At 42.9% G+C, this 24,624-nt stretch overlaps 1 protein-coding gene across 1 annotated transcript in view; it reads right to left on the bottom strand.

The window, feature by feature from the left end:
• tafazzin (tafazzin, phospholipid-lysophospholipid transacylase) overlaps positions 1-24,624 on the bottom strand; it is a 51,308-nt gene that overhangs the window by 7,868 nt on the left and 18,816 nt on the right. The window contains exons 9-10 of the mRNA XM_056274439.1: positions 22,716-22,768; positions 22,488-22,565 (exon numbers count right to left, since the gene is read on the bottom strand). Coding sequence (XP_056130414.1) covers positions 22,488-22,565; positions 22,716-22,768 — 131 coding nt within the window. The remainder of the gene's footprint in view (positions 1-22,487; positions 22,566-22,715; positions 22,769-24,624) is intronic.

Raw genomic sequence — 24,624 nt, 5'->3', positions numbered from 1 at the left:
TTATGGAAGAACAGAAGTCACGATCCCAAACAGCTTTATTACCTGGACTGGTGGGTCAGCAACATCTAAACGCTCTCACAGCTCCTCTGCTAGCTCAGCGGCTGCCATAGCCTTTGCAGAGGCTGAAGAGGCCAAAGCTAAAGTAAAATATGCAGAAAAGGAAATGCAGATTAAAATGCAAAAAGCACACTTGGATGCAGAGAAAGTATGCTAGGATGCACAACTTGGTGTCCTAAATGCTGAAAAAACAGCAGCAGCAGCAGTTGCAAAGGCCGAAGCATTGGCGGCAGCCCTCGTGTGCAACAAAGAATTAGACTTTGAGTTGAAAAGTGATGTAGGATTAAGTGCTCATGATTCTGCTCAGCGAACAATTGACTATGTTCAAGAGCAGACCAGACTATTGCCTGACACTCAGGCAGACCCAGTCATAACATCAGAAGAGCCAAGGCCACCACCAATGCCATCCCAAATGTATGGCCTAGACACAGACAGTAGCTTTCCCCATAGCAGGCCATCTAAAAGGGCCACCTATGATGTTGAAACATATTTCCCTAGTGGACACGCAATCAGCATGGAGAGACAAGTTACCTACTCTGATGTAAATGCTACCAGGCCATCACAAACCACAGAGCATTCAGGCTTTAGAGAGCAGAAGCACAAGGCTTATTTCAGCCATGTCAGGCCACCTGAGAATCATAGTTACTTACCTGCAGATACTCCCCACCATGGTGTGGCGTAGCCACCAGCCCTAACCCCAGCGTCACAATCTCAGTCTTACCCACAGGTCAAGCCACACCCACCTTCACCAAAAACACATGCCCAGTTTCCTGTTAGCACCCCACAGGCTCACCATGGAGACAATCAGAATATGTCTGATCTTGTTAGGTTCATGGCACGTCGATAAGTTATCGCTACAGGCCTACTGCAGTTTGATGATCGCCCAGAAAAGTATAGGGCCTGGAAAGTGTCATTTTTGAACACCACAATAGGCCTTCACCTCTCAGTTAAAGAAGAGATGGATCCCCTAGTTAAGTGGTTAAGTGCAGAGTCAAGAGAACAAGCAAAAAGGATCAGAGCCATACGTGTCTATAACCCAGAAAAAGGACTTCAGATGATTTGGCAGCGACTTGATGAATGCTTTGGGGCACCTGGGGTCATTGAGGGTGCATTACTCAAAAGAGTTGACAGCTTCCCAAAGATTTCAAACAAAGACTGGAAGAAACTGAGAGAACTGGAAGACCTGTTGATGGAGCTTCAAGCAGTAAAATCAGAGGGAGTGCTTTCTGGTCTTGCCTGTTTAGATACAGCAAGGGGCATAACCAGCATAGTTCAAAAACTGCACTTTGAACGTCCGGGTGGCGCTTGACTGCGATGCACACGTAGCTCAGCAGCTCATCCTCAACAACTCCTAAACTCCTTTTTTCAGTAACTCTTTCGACCAACATGTATAACACATCGCAGCATAATGTCTAAAGAAAGCCCGGAGGCAAACGGGAAGGCAAGAGTATGTCGCCGTTAAAGAAAAAAAACCTATGGTTACGATGCCAAAGGAAGAGCTCGACGGCGCCATAGCTAACGCTGTTAAGACTGCGTTGCTAGAACAGCAGAGTGACCTCAACACGTTAATCTAGTCGGCAGTGAAAGAAGCGATCAACAGTGTCCTCATCCCACAGTTAACAGAACTAACGCGTCAAATTCAACATATCAAAGATAATATGTGTGAAATGGCCAAAGACCTCGAGTCCTCTCACAAAGCTATCCGGAGCAACACGGCTAAGTTGGACGCGCTGCAGGCTATGGTGAGAGCTAGCAAGCAACAAGCTAATGATCTTCAGCATCAAGTGGGGGAACTCACCTCAAAGATCACTCAGATGGAAGACCATAGCCGGAGGTCCAACGTAAAATTGGCCGGGCTGAAGAAAGGCAAGGAAGGGTCGGACGCCATTGGTTTTCTGAGCAAAGACTTGCCGAAGTGGATCCCTTCATTGGGAGAACGGGTTATCCGCATAGAGCGTGCCCATAGACATTACAGCAGAGTTAGCACAGATGTTAACTGGCCTTGAACGCTGATCTTCAAATTGCTGGACTTCTCTGATCATCAAGTTATTTAGAAGAGAGCTAGAGCTCAGCCCGTTAAGCATAACAAGCAAACCTTGCTGTTCTTCCCGGATTACAGCAGAGAAACGACGAGCAAATGGAAAGAGTTCGCCCCGGTCCACAAGAGGATGATTTCGCTTGGGCTCCAGCTGTTCCTGCTTTACCCGGCCCAGCTGAAAATCACCTATCGTGGGCACACTGTCAACTTTGGGAAGCCACACGAAGCTGATAACTTTCTCCATAACACTTCAACCTCCACCAGCCACGCAAAACCAAGAAATGGCCGCTTTGCTCCGGGAGCCAGATAACGGTGACAAGCTGGACGCCTCATCACCACCACCATGAGCTGTTGTCCACAGCTAAACAATCTTGGTGTGCTTTACACTGTGACTACCTGCTAATTTAGCTATTCAACAGTGATGGGACTTGAACTGACATTCCTATTGTTCACTCTTTCTACTACTACAACTACGTCTACTTTATAGCTCTGTAGTTGCTACTGTTCTGCACATCGCACATATTCTGCAAATACTGTTCACTCTTTAGGGCTGTATTCCTCGCATTTCTTAACAATGCTTGTTGAAGTTAATGACGTTCTGCTGTGCGGGTTATCTGATTCAATCCCTATGACATAAATCATAGGGATTGAATCATTCACATCACACATTGTTCACTCTTGAGCAATTTTCCTATTGTGTAGATAAGTTGGTTGATATTTATGATGTTCTATTGTGTGTTTTATTTCGCGTTCTATATCTCGGACTGAACAGCCCACAGTGCTGAAGCTCTTTATATACTTTGTGTATTATGCCAATTTCAACATCTCTTCTGTGGTTTTTTTTTTTTTTTGGTTTGTTTTCTGTTGTTGGTTGAACATCATGAGCCATAGGATGGGAGAGGGGTTGTGAGGAGTGGCCTTGCAGTACGCATGCCACTGGAATGACTACTGTATGTTCCATGCAAACCTTAGGTGTAACAAGGACCTAGCGGTTTGCCTGTTTGTATATAGTTCTGTTGTTAAACTTTCAATTTGTCTATGTTAAATGTATTGTGCGGCCATTAGCTATTAAGAGACATATTCTCAGTTTAAATATTTTCTTTACTACTCATATAAAGTGGACTGTTTACATGTTATTTTGATACATTTCTACACCACCATTTAAATGGCCAACTTAAATATCTTGAGCTGGAACGTTCGAGGTCTGAACTCACCCATTAAGCAGACGCGTTGCCTGGAATATTTACACCGCAAACATGTTTCTATAGCTCGTATTCAGGAGACACACCTGACAGTGAAGGACATACAGCGGTTCCAAAACAAGCACTATAAAATTATAGCTCATTCATGCGCGTCAACTAAAGCTAGAGGTGTCCTGATTATAGCGGAAAGGAAATTACAGGTTGTGGTTATGGAGAATGGTAATGACAACGATTGTAGATTTGTTTATGTGTTGCTCTCTATAAAACTTCTATTACCGTGTATCTACGCACCTAATGTTTTTGATGAAAACTTTTTGCCCTCCATCAGTGCAACTCTGTTATGTTATCGAGACCCTCGTTGCATTGTCTCTGGCGACTACAATACCACAGTCTCCCCAGAGCTTGACAGATCTACAGGCGCACTTAACGCAGCTCATCCCTCATCCTTAGCTCTAAGATCCTTCCTGGCTGACTTGAACATAGAAGGTCTCTGGGGCATTCGTAATGACAAAGTTAAAGCCTATTCCTTTCATTCTAGTCGTCATGGCACCTCCTCCAGGATTGATTATATACAAACCCCAATTCCAATGAAGTTGGAACATTGTGTAAAACGTGAATAAAAACAGAATACAATGATTTGCAAATCCTTTTTGACCTATATTCAATTGAATACACTACAAAGACACGATACTTAATGTTCAAACTGATAAATTTTATTGTTTTTTGCAAATATTCACTAGTTTTTAATTTAATGCTTGCAAAATGTTCCAAAGAAGCTGGGACAGGGGCAACAAAAGACTGGGAAAGTTGTGGAATGCTCAAAAAACACCTGTTTGGAACATTCCACAGGTGAACAGGTTAATTGGAAACAGGTGAGGGTCACGATTGGGTATAAAAGGGGCATCCCCGAAAGGCTCAGTCGTTCACAAACAAGGATGGGGTGAGGTTCACCACTTTGTGAACAACTGCGTGAGCAAATAGTCCAACAGTTTAAGAACAACGTTTCTCAACGTACAATTCCAAGGAATTTAGGGATTTCATCATCTACAGTCCATAATATGATCAAAAGATACAGAGAATCCGGAGAAATCTCTGCATGTAAGCAGCAAGGCCGAAAACCAACATTGAATGCCCGTGACCTTCGATTACCCAGGCGGTACTGCATTAAAAACCGACATCATTCTGTAAAGGATATTACCACGTGGGCTCAGGAACACTTGGGAAAACCATCATCAGTTAACACAGTTCATTGCTACATCTACAAGTGCAAGTTAAAACTCTACCCTGCAAAGCGAAAGCCACATAGCAACAACACCCAGAAACGCCGCCGGCTTCTCTGGGCCCGAGCTCATCTGAGATGGACTGACGCAAAGTGGAAAAGTGTACTGTGGTCTCACGAGTCTACATTTCAAATTGTTTTTGGAATTCATGGACGTCGTGTTCTCCGGGCTAAAGAGGAAAAGGACCATCCAGACTGTTATCAGTGCAAAGTTCAAAAGCCAGCGTATGTGATGGTATGGGGGGGTGTTAGTGCCCATGGCATGGGTAACTTGCACATCTGTGAAGGCACTATTAACGCTGAAGGTACAGTGCATCCGGAAAGTATTCACACCCCTTCAATTTCCCCACATTTTGTTATGCTACAGCCTTATTCCAAACTGGATTAAATTCCTTTTTTTTTTCTCATCAATCTACACACAATACATCTGTGAAGGCACCATTACTGCTGAAAGGTACATACAGGTTTTGGAGCAACATATGCTGCCATCCAAGCGACGTCTTTTTCAGGGACGTCCCTGCTTATTTCAGCAAGACAATGCCAAGCCACATTCAGCACGTGTTATAACAGCGTGGCTTCGTAGTAAAAGAGTGCGGGTACTAGACTGGCCTGCCTGCAGTCCAGAACTGTCTCCCATTGAAAATGTGTGGCGCATTATGAAGCGAAAAATACGACAACGGAGACCCTGGGCTGTTGAGCAACTGAAGTCGTACATCAAGCAAGAATGGGAAAGAATTCCACCTACAAAGCTTCAACAATTAGTGTCCTCAGTTCCCAAACACTTATTGAGTGTTGTTAAGAGGAAAGGTGATGTAACACAGTGGTAAATATGCCCGTCCCAGCTTTTTTGGAACATGTTGCAGGCGTCAAATTCAAAATGAGTGAATATTTGCAAAAAAACAATGAAGTTTATCAGTTTGAACATTAAATATCTTGTCTTTATAGTGTATTCAATTGAATATAGGACGAAAAGGATTTGCAAATCATTATATTCTATTTTTATTTACGTTTTACACAACGTCCCAACTTCATTGGAATTGGGGTTTGTATTTGTCAGCCCTTCTCTTATAAATAATATACCCCATATTAACATGCTCCCTATCTTAATCTCTGATCATGCCCCTGTGTCATGCACTTTAACACCATTAATTGATTATCCCAAAGCACGCAGATGGAGATTTAATGACTCTCTGCTTAGCAATGTGGCTTTCTATTACAAATGAAAACACAACTTGGTGAATTTATTGAACAGAACATTTGGTCATGTGACAATCCCCAAACATTATGGGAAGCAGCGAAATGTTTTATAAGAGGCACATGTATTCGTTTTTCTTCTAGGTTAAAAGCTGAGCACAATAAACGGTTCTCTGAAATTGAGCAGGAGATAGACAGAGTGGAGAAGGCGCAGAGAGAAACACCCTCTGAAGCCAACACCAATATTCTCAAGGCGTTAAGGGGAGAATACAGAAACTTATCCATAAGCAAGGCAGAGTTTATTCTACATAGAACCAAACAGAGATATTATTATGATGGCGACCACCCGGGTAGACTATTAACCCTCTGGTTAAAACAAAATGAATCCAAAGCAGTGTTTAATGCAATTCGTACGACAGAAGGTGACGTTGTTACAGATCCCAGTGCAATCAACAATGTTTTCAAAAATTTCGACAGCAGTCTCTACAAACCAGACTGCCATGTAGATATGGAGAAGTGCACCATGTTTCTTCAAAATTTAGCTTTGCCTTGTCTGGACCACTTAGAGAGCTTAAAATTAGAAAGCCCCATCTCTTTAGAAGAGCTTGAAAGAAGTAAAAACTCTCGAAAAGGGCAAGAGTCCTGGTTTGGATGGCCTACCTCTGGAACTGTATCTAGCCTTTTGGGATCAGGTAGAACCTCTTATATAGGGCTCTATAAACTTTGCCATTGAACAGGGATCCTTTCATAGGGACCAGAGAAATGCACTCATCACCATCTTACTCAAAAAAGGTAAAGATCCACTTGAATGCTCAAGTTATCGCCCAATTTTGCTGATTTGTGGAGATGTGACGCTTTATGCCAAGGTACTGGTTACTCGCATGGAGGCAGTAATTGGGAAGTTAATTAACTTTGATCAGACGGGATTCATGAAAGGGAGAGTAGCATCAGATAATATTAGGAGGCTCCTACATGTTATCAAGGTTGCAGATACCATTCCAGAGGACTGTGCTGTTCTCTCTCTTGATGCTGATAAAGCTTTTGACAGACAGGAATGGAGTTACCTATGGCTGGTCATGGAGAGATTCAGATTTGGGCCTAACTTCATCTCCATGACACAAACGCTATACAGTCATGATACAGCATCAGTTCTCACAGGAACATATCAATCACAACCCTTTCCTTTACATCGCGGAACCAAACAGGGTTGTCCGCTTTCCCCTCTGCCCTTTGTCTTGTCCCTAGAACCCCTGGCTCAGTCCATCAGAGAGAGTGACACAATATCTCCTATAACCATAGACCAATCTAGACATTATATTTCCATTATATGCAGATGATTGTCTTCTTTTCATATCTAATATTCGGACATCACTACTGCAGGTCCTAAAACTCTTTGATCTATTTAAAGGGATGGCAGGATATAAAATCAACTGGACTAAATCTGCTCTTCTTCCACTGAATACCGCTGCATTAAATACCAGTTTGACTGCTGACATCCCTAACTGTACATCCTTTACATACCTTGGCACAAAGATTTACCCCAGTCTTAGCAGAATAGTTCAGGAAAACTTTTTGGCTGTGAAAAAGAGGATTACAGATGATCTGAAGAGGTGGGGCTCTCTTTATGTGTCTTTACAAGGCAGAGTTACAACTATCAAAATGAACGTTTTGCCTCAGATTAATTTGTTTTTTATGATCCCCCTAGCACCACCACCTAAATTTATCATGGAAATGCACTCCCTCATATCACAGTTCATTCGAGGAGGAAAGTGTGCATGAATCAAACTCACAACCTTACAAAGAACCAAACTCACTGGAGGCTTAGCTATCCCAAACCTTATTTTTTATTATTGTGCTTTTCAAATTAGACCACTGCATGTTTGGAGAAACCAGGAATCTGAGGTCCCTTGGCGGGCTATGGAGGCAGCACGCATGAAGCCACACCATCTGGAAGACTTATTATATACAGGCAGGGGGCACAAAAACAATCTACGATACGGGAGCACTGTAACCAATTCTATTGCTGTATGGAAAAAAGTGGAACTGATGATGGGCAAAATAGATTTATTTCATCAAACATTTCCACTATGGAATAACTATCACCTTCAATCAGGTGGGCAGCCTTTTACATTTCCCTCATGGTCACAAAAAGGTGTCTTCACTCTCAGTGAAATTTTTAACAATGCTGGAATCCGTTCATTCCAAGATATTAGGGAGGAATCTGATTTGCCGGGCACCTCTTTCTTTTTTTACTTGAGACTGAGATTTGCAATGAAAACATATGGGTTGCCCTGGAATGGGCCTTTGCCAAGCGCACCTGATGGAGGAGTGGATCAGTCCTGGGCAGGGTACTCAGGGGACAGTGACACGTATATATCTGCTTGATCACTCTACTAAGACACTGGCAGTTGAAGGGGTGTGGGCCAGGGAACTCCGCATTGTCGGTCTGGAACCAAATTGGGAAACAATATGGTCTAACATAAGCGGTACCTCTAAAAATCTTGCGCATCAGCTTATACGCTATAAGATGATTCACAGAGCATATGCTACACCAATCAAATATTTTAAAACTGTACTCACTGCCGGGATCAGGTGCTAGGCACAACAATGCATATGTTTTGGGACTGCTCACTGATTAGAGATTTTTGGACACAGGTTATGTCAACGTTGTCAGAGTTATTAGGATCAAAAATATTGCCTCATCCCTGCATTTTTCTGCTCAATAACGATTCGTCTTTGTCGCTCAATTCAAATCAGCGAAAACTAATGCTGGCAAGCTTTACTGCAGCAAAAAAGACCATACTGACACTGTGGTTTACTACCAAACTTCCTTTAATCAAGTGCTGGATGGCGTCCTACCAGAGCATAGTGTCTCTTGAGTATACAACAGCACGACTCAATAGAGCCAAGCCTGCCACTGTGCAGCCATGGTCAGGCATAGCTGTGTCCATAAGAGACTACCTTAAAAGAAGGGATATCCCCCTCCCTGCACCCCTCCACACCCAGTAACATCAGACCTGGAGCAGGCCAGCTTTGGAAGTTAGTAGAAATGGATGGTTGTATATACAATGTATAGTTTTGTTTTATTGGGGTTTTTTTCTAACTTTTCAGTCCACTGTTATTTGTTTTTCCCTTGGGAATGTCTGTCTTTTACTCTCAGCTACTGTGGATACAGTTTTTTTATTCTGTAAATTGTTTCCCTTTATTTCGCTCCTTAAACATTGCTGCCCTGTTGTTGTTGTTTGTGTGTTGTGTCCTGTTTTTAAAAAAATAAAAATTGTTGATCACAAAAAAAACTACCCTTTAATCTACAAGAGAGGTGGATGATGCTAGGCTAAACATTCAAAAAGCAGCATGGGGTCTCCTTTCCTCCATTTTCTGTCCTTGTTGATTTCATATCAGATCAAGCAAAGATGCGCAATGACCCTAGTTTCTTTCTCCCTCTCCATGCAGACCACACAAAACCAGAACACCTTAGAAACTCGAACAGAACATCTGTCTCAGTCCACAAGACAGACATCTCTTTGAATAAAACAGCAGACGAAGACATGCAAAAGGCTAACATTGATCCAGCAAAGCTGTGTCCAATTCATAAGAAGCAACACTCATTACAAAAATGCAGAGGGTTCAGGGAAAAGTCACTGGAAGACAGGAAAGCCTTTCTAAAGCAGAATGGCATTTGCTTTAAATGCATAGCATCAACCACACACCTAGCAAGGAATTGTGAAAGGTCTTTAAAGTGTAATGAGGGTGGTAGTGAGAGGCATCACTCTGCTCTACACCCAGGGCCTGAACCCGAGTCTGTAAACGCCCTCACCCCTACTGAAGATCATGGCAGGGAGAGGAGTGATATTTCCAAAGAAGATGTGTCAGCCAATTGCACTGAAATCTGTGGAGGTAATCTGAGTGGTAAAACCTGCTCAAAGATCTGCCTCGTCAAAGTGTTCCCGAATGGTCAGCAGGATAAGGCAATCAAAGTGTATGCTGTCATTGATGACCAGAGTAATCGTTCCTTGGTGAGACCAGAATTCTTTGATGTTTTCAAGTTGGACAGCCACAGTTCTCCTTACCGTCTAAAAACCTGCGCAGGTGTGGCAGAGACAAGTGGGAGACGAGCATATGGCTTTCCAGTAAGTTCCGTAGACGGACATGTCACTCTTTCTCTTCCGAACTTAATAGAGTGTAACAACATTCCAAATAACCAGTTGGAGATCCCTACACCACAAGTTGCTCTTCATCACCCACACTTATAGCCTATAGCAGACCAGATTCCAGAGCTTGACCATGATGCTCCAATCATGATGCTATTTGGCAGAGATATCATCAGAATACATAAGGCGAGAGGACAAATAAATGGACCACATGACGCACCATATGCCCAAAAATTAGACCTTGGGTGGGTCCTAGTCGATAACGTTTGTTTGGGCAGAGTACATAAGCCACTTAGCGTCAATGTCTTCTTTACCAACACTTTGGAAAATGGTAGACAGTCACTCTTTAAACCATGCCCTAACACTTTTCATGTGAAGGAGAGTTTCTGTAAAATGAAGGCCCGAGGAATGCACACTAACGTCTCAGCTAAGAAACCAACACGAGACAAGGGCAGATTTCATACGGGAGATGACGTCTTCAAGAGAACGGAAGAAGATGAAAAGCTAGCCCCTTCCATCGAAAACCTGACCTTCCTTCATATCATGAAACAAGGCTTCTACAAAGATAAAGGAAACAGTTGGGTAGCCCCTCCTCCCCTTCAAGCCTCAGAGATGGCATCTACCCAATAACAGAGAACTCTGTATCTTCTAAGATGCTTCTGTCTTAGCGATAGGTGCAGTGGCATATCTGAAGAGCTCGGACACACATGGGAACCATCAGACAGGTTTCATCCTTGGGAAAGCCAAGCTCGTCGCATGTCAAGACTTAACCATTCCCCGCCTCGAACTCTGTGCTGCCATGTTAGCTGTGGCTGTGGCTGAGCTCATAAGATCAGAGATAGACATTGAATTTAACAAGGTAACCTTTTTTACTGAGAGCAAAATTGTCCTTGGTTATATCAACAATGAAAAACGTAGATTCTACGTGTTTGTGAACAACAGAGTACAGAGAATTAGGAGAAGCACTCAGCCGCAACAGCGGTGTTACGTGCCAAGCAACCAGAATCCAGCCGACTTAGCGACAAGATCTGCCCCCACAGCCCGCCTTAAGGACACTACATCGCTTACTGGCCCAGCGTTCTTGACTCAGCCAGACCAGACACCTTGCAGTGCAGACATGTTTGACCTGGTGAGCCCCGATGAAGATGTAGATGTGTGTCCCGAAGTAACAGCACTCAGCACTACTACCAAAGAACTCCACCTTGGCGCAGGACGCTTTGAGCGCTTTTCCTCCTGGAAATCAATACTTCAGAGTGTTGCATGTCTGATACATATTGCTTGCTCTTTCAAAAGAGATCCACCCAAAGAGTCGAGAGATTGTAAGGGTTGGCATCATTGTGCTACAGCCTGTACTGTGGATGAGCTCAAATGAGCAAAGAATGTCGTCATCAAAGCTGTACAGGCAGAGGCTTATGCAAAAGAAATTCAGTGCATTAGAAATGGTAAGAGCTTCGCAAAAGATTGTTCCCTCCTTGCCCTGAATCCCGTCATAGCAGAGGATGGCCTGCTGGCATTTCTCAAGCAAACATGGGATGTAATGAGAAGAATCCCTTCATAATCCCTGGACGACATCACCTTGCAGTGCTCATTGTGAGACATTATCATGAGCAGTCTCAACACTAGGGACAGCATTTAACTGAAGTTGCTGTACGCATGGCAGGTTACTGGATTATAGGAGCTAAAAGATCTGTATGCTCCCTCATCTTCAGATGTGTTACGTGCCGAAGGCTCCGTGGCAGATGTGAAGTGCAGAAAATGGCAGACTTGCCCATGGACAGAGTCAGCATTGAACCTCCATTTACATATGTGGGACTTGATGTGTTTGGACCCTGGACCATCTCTACCCGCTGCACTAGGGGAGGCCACGTCAATGATAAAAGATGGGCAGTGCTATTCACCTGCCTAAGCATCAGAGCAATCTGCATTGAGATTACAGAGAGTATGGACACATCTTGCTTCATAAACGCCATGAGATGCTTTATTGCCATTCGTGGCCCAGTGAAGCAGATACGCTTCGATTGAGGAACCAATTTTGTAGGAGCATGCAAAGAGTTGAACATCCCCTCCAACTTAGATGAGAACAGACTGTCTAAGTTTCTCGCAGAACAAGGATGTTCATGGATTTTCAAACCGCCCCATGCCTCGCATATCGGGGGTGTGTGGGAGAGGTTGATTGGCATTACCCGGAAAATTCTGGACTCTATGATGCTTCAAATGGGACCCTCAAGAATTACCCACGAAGTGCTTAACACATTAATAGCCGAGGTGACTGCCATTGTGAATTCCAGGCCTCTGATACCTGTCTCCACAGATCCGGAGGACCCTTTCATTCTGACGCCCACAACTCTGCTTACACAGAAATCTTGTCTATGTCCTGTTCCTCCAGGTGAGTTTGATGGTACTGACCTCTACAGGCACCAATGGAAACAGGTGCAGAGCTTGGCAAGCACTTTTTGGGACAGGTGGCAGAAAACAATACCCGTCTACACTTCAACCCAGGAGAAAGTGGCAGGCTGACAAGGAGAACATTGCAGAGGGGACTGTAGTGCTTATGAAAGACTCTCAGTCAAAAAGGAATGACTGGCCATTAGGGTGCATCAGTAAAGTATTCCCGAGTGATGATAGAAAAATCCATTAGGTGGAAATCAAGGTTGTGGATAAAGAAGGGATTAAGTTTTTCCTAAGACCTATAACTCAAGTAGTGACACTCCTTCCCGCAGAGTAATGATAGGTCAGCTTTTCTTTGTGTTATAGCCAAAGGCAGTGGCATCCTAGAATACCAGGCAAGGAGTGTGCTGTCAGTATTAGTTAATGTGTACCATCTCTTTAAAAGTCTTTTGTTCACTGATGACATCACCAGCACCACATTGACAGTACAGGAAGTGCAGTAGTCAACAGAAAACCTGGTAAAGCCTCGAGACGTTTTGTTCACGATATCGCTATTCTCTACATACATTTCATGCTATTGGATGTACTGTCATTTTACTCTACTTCCAGTCAACCAATAAACGGAGTGGAACTAAGCACCCTCTTCAGTGTGGTGATTGCAGGAGGAGTTGTCTATCTGCCAGCTTATGCAGGGTGTATAGGGGTGGCAGAATAGTCATGCTCCCAGCTTTTAACAATCTTGCATATGGAAGAGATACCAAAATAGACCCATTGTTTATATCTACCATCTAAAGATGCCGGTGTAAAGTCAGAATCATATGCCGGCCATCTCAGCAGGTTAGCTTCTCTCTCGAGTTGGAAACCTTTAACCACTTCCCCCAATATTTCCAATGAAAAAAACATCCACTTACTCGCTGTCTGTAATATTTCTTTCTCTTTGACAACACAACCAAGCAATGACTGTATTGGTGTGTCAGTTGAGGATAACGCCATAGTTTCCACTTGGCCACATAAGATGGGTTACACCGGTATACAAGGGGTCTCAGCTGAGCTGATAAGTAGTAATCTCTAAAAGATGGAAGGGCCATGGCCCCCCTCCCCTCCGGTAGTTGGGAGAGTAGAGAATTTCACCCTTGGCCTCTTTTTGTCCCAATTGAATCGTAAAATGTGTTTATTCCATCCTCTAAATTGTTTCTGAGGGATTTCTACTGGAGGTGATTGAAAAAGATATAGTAATCTGGGAAGAATGTTCATTCTGACTGATCTGATTCTGTTACCGAAGTCAAGGGGGAGTGAGCCCCACCCACTGAAGTCCTCATACATTTTTTGTTAATGTCATTGTAGTTGATATGAAATAACTGTGACAAATCTTTAGGTAAGTTTACTCCTAAGTACTTAATATGAGATGAGTTCCAATTGAAATTATATTTTGCAATGAATTCTTGTGTGGGAGTGTAATTAAATGTCATAACCTGGGTTTGTGTATGTTAAGGGCATACATTGAATATACCCCATATGTCTCCAATATTTCCATTAGGATGGGCAGACATGGGCCTGGGTCCTTGATTGTGACCAGTACATCATCCACGTCCAGACTTACTTTATACTCTGCTCTGCCTATGGATATACCGTTTAATTCTGTCTTCTGTTGTATTGCTTGGGCAACAAATTAAAGAGACTGGAGCTAGCTGGGCAACCCTGTCTACAGCTGCGTTGCAGGGTTACAGAGTTAGAAAGGCTACCATTAACCTTTATTCTAGCAGTAGGAGAAGAGTACTGGAGAGTGATGTCTCCACCCCGGTTCAGTCGTTCAGCATCTTTGATCGAAGTCTGGTGATAGACATCAAAAACAACATCAATCCTCCCACTCTGTGCTCCCTCATGGAGGACCTGGGTCAAGGCTGACTCTGCCACCTGTGCAAAGGTTTTGTTGTTGCCATTCATTTTTTGGACCAGGCTCATCCCATCAATGATGGAAGTAGATGGGATTGGGATGTCTTCTGCAGGAGATACATTCTTTTCAAGCTCTCTGGCAAGTGCAGCCTTGTTTGTTTTTCGTAAGGACCCATCAGCATTTGCCAGTGCCCATGGTAGTGGGCCCAATGGGTAGGCAAGGACATCCTTCAGATTCACCTTCCTGCTTTCAGCCACCAGGATCATGTGACTGAAAAGGTTTCTATCTGCCTTCAGAACCACATCCTGTGCTTTCTTTCCATGAGCTTGTTTTGTGCTGACATTGGAGAATGTTTTCAGACTTTGCTTGGTCATCTTGTCGTGGAATTTCACAGGTGGTGGGTCTGCATCTAACCTTGTTTGCTGGAATGCTTGGTAGGCCTCTTCTCCTTTCTCAAGAGCTCTCAAGAGATCTATGGTCACATCAGGTGGAGCCATGTTGCCAGTGGAGAGGCTAACCAAATCAATCTCATCAGGGGACATAGGATTGAGCCAGTTATTCTCCATAAGGTCCATGAGAGACTGGACATCTGCTTCATCTCTCTTGATCCTTGGACTCTGTCGATCTGGATGAGACCATTTGCACCTGCCTTGACCTGTCAGGTCTCTCAGCTGTCTGAGGTACATGCTTCTATACTCAGCTGTGAGATAATATTTGGTCACAGCTCCTGGCTTCAAGCTGAATCCCTTTGTCCCTCCAGCTGTTTGGGTGTCTTTGTTCACCGTTTCTTCTATAGCTTGGTCAACAGGGATTCGGCCAAAGGGATTGGTGGAGCCCAGTTGGACTGAGAAGCCTCCTTCCATGAATTCTGTGTACACATCTGGGTGTGTGATGGGCAGCTCAGACATCTGGGCGTACTAGTAGGGGAGGTAGCGTGCATAATTCATCCTGTCATAAGCAAAGCACCATGGGATCATTGCTCGAATGCTAGCCAAGTGTAGCATCCAGTCTCCCTCTCTGGATGCTCGGATGAGCCCCAACAAGATTTCAACCATGTCCAAATAGGACATCCAGAAGTTCGAGAGGCTGCCGTTTCCACCTCTAAGGAACTCACGGTAGACTTCAAATAGATCCATGATGCGTGTACAAGAGCTGTTCTCGAGGACCTCCTTCAAAGCATGTTGTGAGACTTCTTTCCCAAGGCTGTCAATGGTCTTCAGTGTCTCATTCAGGTGAACCATGTCATTCCTGTGAGTTTCTTCCAACCAGGACAGGAAACCATTCAAGGTCAGTCGCATGAGAGCCTCATACAGGAGCTTGTGTAGTCGCACTGCCCTGTCGTACTTGCGGCCATCCATAACACCAGCAATTGAGCCTTCTGCAATCATGCCAGACTCAATGCAGAGGTCTTTGAGTCCAGCATCTTGGAAACACTTTCCTATTATTGCCAGCAGTGTGCAGATGGTGTGGAATACCCCAAGCCTAACGATGATATCATGGAACTTGTCATGGTGTTTCCATGTGATCTCGACAGCCTTCGCATACAGGGCTTGGTCAAAGACACAGACAATCTTCCTCAGGCCTAAGCACTGCATGATGCTCAGTGACTGGTTAAGCACCTCGTTGACAGTAGACATTTGTGTCGCTGGAGCATTGATGGTAGGCAGATAGCCTATATTGTCGGGGATGACCATCATCTCTCCTCGAGTTAGGATGTTGAAGCCTGTCCAGCTGCTGACTGACTGTTCTTCTTGTTGTGACATGTGTGCTAGGACCCAAAGAAGGGTTTTCTCTCTGGCAAGCTTAATATTGGCTGCAGTATCGGCATCTGACTTTTTGCTTTGTGGTGGCCCTACCCGTTGTCCAGCATTGTAAGTTGGTAACATTGGTGGGGGTCCATCAATGCTTCTCTTCTTTGTTTTGGGAACAGTGGGCATGGGTTGGACAGGAAATGGGTTGACTGGCTTTGCTTGCACAGCAATCCCATTGACTCTGTGAGATGTTCCCTCACCACTGACAGTTTCTTCAAGACGGTCGATATTGTCCCAGGCTAAAGTTGTGAATATGCCAGGATGGATGTTAGCTGGAAGGGCAATGCCACTCCCTGATGATGAGAGTTTCTGGAGACACAGGGCAGTGTTGATCTCTTCCATCTGTGAATAGGACACACTGTGACCAAGTCGGTTGAGGATGTTTATCAACTCTACATTTCCTGTCAACGATTTGACACTGAATGGCAGAACAATGTGCTTGGAAGGCTTGGTATTTCCACATGTCACTGCATATACTATGTCATGGCCAATTGACTGCAGAAGGCACTGCACTCTCTGGGATGCATGATCAGGATCATTTGAGCCTGTGAGTAGAGAGTACAGGAAGATAATGAGCGACTCTGGAATGGTAGGACATTCTGCTTCTGGTTTGACTTCAGGCGGCCAGGTTTGAGGAACATCTTGACTTTTAATGTCTGCTCTCAATTTGATGGCTGCTTTGGCTATAACATCTTGTGCACTGACACTTTTCAGGGTCTGCAGCTCCCTTTTGAGAGACTGATTTTCTTTGGCAAGTTCCCTCATGGACAAGTTATCGGGATAGAGGAGAAATTTTCCTTTCTCATCAGGGAATATCTGCAAGGCTCCAGCAAACTCACTCTCCAGGTTTCGCCTTATGTGCTTCTTGGTTGATTCCTTGACTTGGGCAATGCCTTGGGAGTTCATTGAAGCTACCAGTCTAGAAGAGAGATCAGTCATTGTCATCACTTGAGGATTGCCAAAAAGCTCCATCCTGATGAAGAGGAACAGCTCATTGTATGCCTTATTCACAGCAGCTTCATACTGGGCTGCAGCATCATCATCTTCATTGCTGGCAACCTCTCCTTTGGAAACCTCTTCTTTGGTGTAAAGTCTATAGCATGACCTGTGGTAGTGCCCTTCAGCTGCTACAAGGTCTCTACTCACAATGGCAAGGATTCTGCTGTCCCTTTTCTTTGTGGCTGCACTCCTGATCTTTGCATCAGCTCGCAGTTCTCGACACTGCACCAGTACTTCTCTCGTATTCTGTCTCTTGGAATATTTGCTGTTTTTCTGACAAAATATGCACTCTGCATCATAAGTCCTAGATGTACTTGGAGCATGTCCAGCTACTCTCTTAGATTGTTTCTCTTCAGCAGAGACACAACTTTTCTTTTCTTTTGCAAGGAGGCCATCAAGAATTTGCTTCATAGTGAAGATACTGCGACACTTTCTGTGGTAGTAGATTGCTGGAATCTGTCCCTCAGGAATGTCTTTTGCCAGTTTCAAAACTGGTGCATGATTTCGTATCTGAGCTGCCCTGAGCCGAGTTCTCCATGAGTCTACACTTTGTAGTGAAACCAGCTTATCCGTATCATCAGAACAGTGGATAATGCACTCCACCCGTGGGCGCTTTGCTATTGGGTAAAAACTTGCTTGTTCACCAGTGGCCATATTCAGTCAGTTTTCACCTGCCACATACAAACAAATACATGTAACTTAGGTGTATGAACACTACTAAAACAAAGTTTACTTTGCTTCACCAGCGTCATATTACCATTATTTATCTTACATAGCCACAAATAGATACATTACCTAGTTGCTATGCAACAGCTGTATTTTGTCCACATGAGGCCGCTAAAATCAACACAAGATGAAAGTTCCTCGTAGCCACTTTAACTAATCATATTAACATATACATTAAAAGAGCATGCTAACATTATGGGAAATTTGCTTACAATCTTCTCCAGAGTGAGACAAGAAGATAGATACCAGTTTCCTCTATATGTGTTTAGTAGAAAGCTATCTGGCTGCACGTTAGCCTAGCTTAGCACAATGAATGAAAGTACACAGTACTGGTTATCCTTGGTTGTTGGCCAACTAAGAACTGTCCCAGAGTTTAAGCTAGGCTAATCAGTACCAGGGGTGTTGAAATGCTATATTTGTAAAAATCTGGGCAAATACACAATCGTGAGAGGCACAGAAACAGGTTTCCTGAAAGAAAAATGAAATAGCTGCTCATTTGGAAAGGTTATCATGTATTATTTTAGGTCTGTTAGTGTACCAAATAAAATGGCACCAGTGAAGTTGTGTCACCTTGGGTGATATCGATATCTGGTCTGACCCATGGACTAACTGGCTTTGGTCTAGTTAGTTTCTTAGTAATAATGCCCTTCTAATTTAAGGTTCACAATCACCTCACACAATGAAATAGTATGGGTATATTATACATTTCCTGAATCTTTACAGTCCTGTAAGTATTCCAGTTTTTGTGTTTTGTGTCCCTGATATTCCTAGATGCCACAGGGCTAAAATAAAGTATATAGTTTAGGCGAACATTGCAGAAAGATGTGTGTTATTGACGGGTTGAAGAGCTGAAGTGACCTCTATATTTGTGAGAAATATCCACAACAGGGCTTGAATGAAAGCTAAGAAGGTCCCCTTTAAAATGATACCAAAGACAATATTATAGAACATTGAAAAATGTCCTGACCATGAGGCTAAACCAGGATATGCACCAGCGTCTAAAATGCAATTTACTTTAGGGGGTGGTTAACTTCATGAGCTGATAACTGTGATACAGCTGCCACTCAGGAATGATTATCATACCAAAATATCATCTACAGACATGGATCCTTTCAAAAATTATAAGTAAGTTTTGCCACCTTGAGTGTACCGAAATAGGAAATTTTGGGCTCTGGCCCATGGACTATTTTGGTAATTCTAAAGCAGTGATAGGCTGTCTTGTTTGAACTGCAATTCTGTTTCCCTCTTGGCATCAGCTTCCGTTTTGGCATTACCCCTTCCCAAGTTTTGTTTTGTAGTCAGCCTCTGCAACCACACAAGCGCTACTGTAACAGCAATAGGAAATAATAGGTCAACAATACTTTGAGGCTTAGGGAGTCCTTGTTAAGAACAGACAAACAACCATTACAACACTATGATGTGATGATGCGAGGATTGCCATAAACTTGTATGAGTACAAGCAAATGGTGTGTAAGATGGCAGACTACAGGAACCACCTGAGATTCAGTCTCAGGTGCAGACAAAGCGGTATTACACCTAAGAGTCTACAAATGAAACCTTCAGTCAAGGGTCACCGAGCTAACCAGATCCCCCAGAAGGCACATAGCCAGCTGTTTAACTAACAGGTGAGACAAACTAATTTTACCCTTGACACTTTGAAAGCCAAAGAGGAGCAAATCCAACAGAGACTCACGTCGTGACTAGATGAGACCACTTTCCAACATGTGATCGAGTTCACGGAGAAGGCTCATCTAACACAACACGGAAAGTAAAAAACCAGGCAGCAAAAGAAGTTCGACCTACTTGCTTCACGCCAGAGATCGGCCGACGACGGACAGTGATGCGCTGTTGTATTAAACCAGACAGACCATGATGAGAAAGTTATGATGTTACTTAGCGACATGAATACTTATGAGCCCCTGAAATGAGGTCCAGGCAGTGGTCACCAGAAAAAGGTGACAGATTGTCTGAAGCTGTTAGAACAGGACAATACTACTGACAGAATGTTGTACCACAGATTATACCCAGGGGGTGCTACACCTAGTCTGTATGGTTTACCTAAGATCCATAGTAAACAGGATGTGCCATTACGGCCTATTGTTAGTATGATTAACTTAGTAACCTTAGTGACCTCTTTATTCTTATTTTAACAACTTTTTATTGTCTACCCTGCTTTGTTTTGATTTATGCTGTCTGATACAGTGCTGCTTGTTTGTTTTTTTTTAAACTGTGTTCTGTAAGGTGTCCTTGAGCGCTCTGAAAGGGGCCCACAAGTAAAATGTATTATTATTATCATTATTATTATTATTATTATTATCTAAGTTTCTTGCATCTATTCTTAACTCGTTGGTAGGCAGTAATGAACATCACATTCAGAACACTATGAATGTTGTGGATAAGGTGAGGGACATCATTATGGAGGAGGATGAAACAATGGTGTCTTATGATGTTAAGTCTCTTCATGTGTGTTCCTGTTGATGAAGCAGTGGAGGTGGTCCGTATGAAATTACAAAACAACCCCACCCTTAGCAATAGGACCACCCTTAACACTGACCAAGTGTGTCGGCTCCTGAAGCTGTGTCATCAGTCCATGTACTTCACCTACAGGGGGCATTACTACAGGCAGAGGCATGGGTGCGCTATGGGTTCCCCAGTCTCACCTGTAGTGGCCAACTTGTATATGGAGGAAGTGGAACAGGGTATCTGCAGGTTTCAGTAAGTTAAATTTAAGACTTTTTAAGACCTTTTTAATGCCACTTGAAATGGAATTTAAGACCAAGATCTACAACAAAATATATACATATGGTTGGTAAGACCTAACGCCCAACAGCTGCCTGCTGAAAGCAGAACCCGTGTTGTTTTGTCATCAAATTCTCACAGCTAATCAACCAATCACAGCAGCGTATAGTTTCTGGTAGCTTTTTCGACATGGAGGAGGACTTCAGCTTATCTGACTGTAGTCGCGTGAATCAATTGTTTAAATATTCGGTCTGAAAGTCACGACCTCTTTTCAACCAGCTAAAATGCGGTTACAACATCAACGTGTCACAAAACATACATTTGTTTAACCATTTCGATAAAACTACACTCGCGCGAATCAAATGTTTAAATATTCAGTCTGAACGTAAAGGCCTCTTTTCAACCAGCTAGAAACCCTCACTGGCCACAGTTTTCCAATTCACCTGCATTCTGTAATTGTTCTTGTTAAATTAAAGTGAATTGTATGTCAGGACTGACTGCAGTCCTGCATGTAGCCTACTTTTATTGTTGTGAAATAAATGTATCTGACCAATTTGAAAGTGCATAATTTTTGTGAGGAGCCATACCCCCTACCACAGTACAGTGGTGGAAAATAGTACATTTACTCAGGTAGGCTACTGTAGCTACTTAGTTCCAATTTGAGGTAGCTTTACTTGAGTATTTCCATTTGATGCTATGTTATACTTCCACTCCATTACATTTCAGGGGGAAATATTGTACGTTCTACTCCACTACATTTATTAGACAGCTTCAGTTACTTTTCAGATGGAGCTGTGGTATGCCTACATTCAACACTAAGCTAATATCGTTTCTTTCAAGCTTCAACTGAACAAATCATCGAAATGGTTAAACAAATGTATGTTTTGTGACACAATGTTGTAAGTAACCGCATTTTAGCTGATTGAAAAGAGGTCTTGAAGTTCATACCGAATATTTAAACATTTGATTCGCGCGAGTGCAGTTTTGTCGAAATGGTTAAACAAATGTATGTTTTGTGACACGTTGATGTTGTAACCGCATTTCTTGACGTTCAGACAGAATATTTAAACATTTGATTCGCGGAATTTCGCGCGATTGCAATCAGATAAGCTGAAGTCCTCCTCCATGTTGAAAAAGCTGCCAGAAACTATACGCTGCTGTGATTGGTTGATTCGCTGTGAGCACTTGATGACAAAACAAAGAATCACAGCAGAGCGCGCAACGGAGGTCCCTCCCCACTTCCGCCAGACGATCCATTCTAGCATCAACCTTTCTTCTTCTCTCGACGGCCATTTTGTCATGACTTAGTTAGCATTTGTCCGCCAAATTCTATATGGGCTATACCATTTAGCAATTAACCGCTCAGTAAAACCAACATCGGTATTCTTTTCGATAACTAGTTACATTAATATTACCTACAACCGTGAGTTGCAGGTAATATTGCCATGGTATCACATCATTCAGGTCATTTATTTGTCTATGGGGATACATATTTGTTTTAATTACAGGGAATAGCATGCTATAGCTAACAGGTGCGCCTGATAGGAACCTGGAATTCATGAAAATAGCATGTGGTGGAATGAATATGTACCGTATAAGTGTCAAATATTATCTTATGTCAGTTTACGTGTTCCATAGACTTTTCGTTCGTTTTAAAAAGCGAAATTTTGTCTCTTTTGTGTATGCAAGTACATGAATGAGATGACAACAAATTGTTCCTGACTCCTGATTCCTGACTGCTCTTGAGCTGCAGGGAGGGCAAATGTGGCAAGGTTTGAATCCTTTCACACCACAAAATAATCTACACAGACAACTTCTGCCAGCCACTCTCAGTTACCTCTGATTTACCCTGATGAGCAGAGACTCATAATAAAATAAAATGCTCCACCTTGCCTACAAAAAGTATAAATATTTTTTAGGAACAATATAATGTATTAACTGTGAAGATCCTCTAATTTGTGACCTAGCCTTCATTGTGTGTCTGAATATGTCACCATATTTGTACTTACCTGAGTCTTGTTATCAGCTCGGAGGGAGTCAACCAGGTCTTTGACACTGAATGGTTTCCCCACCAGGACAGTGATTTTCTGAGAACACACCACCACGTACATCTATAGCCAACTAGAAACTGCACTTAAATGACACTAGATAGTTTTCGGCCATAAAATTCAACCAGATGTTCTGAAAGCATTGTACTCTAATATTGCCCAGAATGAGGTGTGTATTCATGCCATTACCTTGCCAGTCCGAGGGATGTAGGGTTTTGCATTGGGCAAAACGTCACTCAAACCTATACAGGAAAAAAAGCAGAGGTTTCTCAAATTGAGCCCCCACTCTGGAAAACTGCTAAAAACCGAGAATAAAATGTTGTTCTTATCTTTGATGTATTTTCATTCATTATTTCTAATTGCTATATAATCTATTTAAATTGTATACTTTGTATTTACTTTCCTCAGCCATGACTGAGTGTGCAACCTCCCTTCACATCAACTTCTATAAAAATAATGTATATTTTATGTAAAAAAATTTGATGTTATAAATACAAATGTGAATAAATGTTAATATCTCAAGGTCAGTGAAAATGAACGAACTGGCCATACAGGGCTACACAAGGAAACATGTAAAAGGCAATTGCAGTACAGCATCTCATACATCCATATAACTGCAATATACAAACCCCAATTCCAATGAAGTTGGGACGTTGTGTAAAACGTAAATAAAAACAGAATACAATGATCTGCAAATCCTTTTCAACCTATATTCAATTGAATACACTACAAAGACAAGATATTTAATGTTCAAACTGATAAACTTTATTTAATTTTTTGCAAATATTCACTCATTTTGAATTTAATGCCTGCAACACGTTCCAAAAAAGCTGGGACAGGGGCATGTTTACCACTGTGTTACATCACCTTTCCTTTTAACAACATTCAATAAGCGTTTGGGAACTGAGGACACTAATTGTTGAAGCTTTGTAGGTGGAATTCTTTCCCATTCTTGCTTGATGTATGACTTCAGTTGCTCAACAGTCCAGGGTCTCCGTTGTATTTTGCGCTTCATAATGTGCCACAAATTTTCAATGGGAGACAGGTCTGGACTGCAGGCAGGCCAGTCTAGTACCCGCATTCTTTTACTATGAAGCCACACTGTTGTAACACGTGCAGAATGTGGCTTGGCATTGTCTTGCTGAAATAAGCAGGGACTTCCCTGAAAAAGGCGTCGCTTGGATGGCAGCATATGTTGCTCAAAAACCTGTATGCAAAGTGCACCCGGAAAGTATTCACACCCCTTCACTTTCCCCACATTTTGTTATGTTACAGCCTTATCCCAAAATGGATTAAATTCCTTTTTTTTTTCATCAATCTACATACAATACCCCATAATGACAAAGCAAAAAAGGTTTTGTAAAGTTTCGAAAATGTATTAAAAATAAAAAACTGAAACATTGCATGTACATAAGTATTCACACCCTTTACTCAGTACTTGGTTGAGGCACCCTTGGCAGCGATTACAGCCTCAAGTCTTCTTAGGTATGAAGCTACAACCTTGGCACACCTATATTTGGGGTATTTCTCCCATTCTTCTATGCAGATCCTCTCGAGCTCTGGTAAGGTTAGATGGGAAGCGTCACTGCACAGCTATTTTCAGGTCTTTCCAGAGATGTTCAATGAGTTTCAAGTCTGGGCTCTGGCTGGGCCACTCAAGGACATTCACAGACTTGTCCCGAAGCCACTCCTTCGTTGTCTTGGCTGTGTGCTTAGGGTCATTGTCGTGTTGAAAGGTAAACCTTCACCCCAGTCTGAGGTCCTGAGCGCTCTGGAGCATGTTTACATCAAGGATCTCTCTCTGTACTTTGCTCCATTCATCTTTCCCTCGATCCTGACTAGTCTCCCAGTTCCTGCCACTGAAAAACATCCCCACAGCATGATGCTGCCAACACCATGCTTCACTGTAGGGATGGCATTAGCAAGGTGATGAGAGGTGCCTGGTTTCCTCCAGACGTGACGTTTGGCATTCAGGCCAAAGAGTTCAATCTTGGTTTCATCAGACCAGAGAATCTTGTTTCTCATGGTCTTGAGAGTCCTTTAGGTGCTTTCTGGCAAACTCCAAGCGGGCTATCACGTGCCTTTTACTGAGCAGAGG

Source organism: Lampris incognitus, chromosome 2, assembly GCF_029633865.1.
Source record: "Lampris incognitus isolate fLamInc1 chromosome 2, fLamInc1.hap2, whole genome shotgun sequence".
Taxonomy (NCBI): domain Eukaryota; kingdom Metazoa; phylum Chordata; class Actinopteri; order Lampriformes; family Lampridae; genus Lampris; species Lampris incognitus.
The sequence above is the reverse complement of the archived record's forward strand: the minus strand, read 5'-3'. Positions and strand labels throughout refer to the sequence as shown.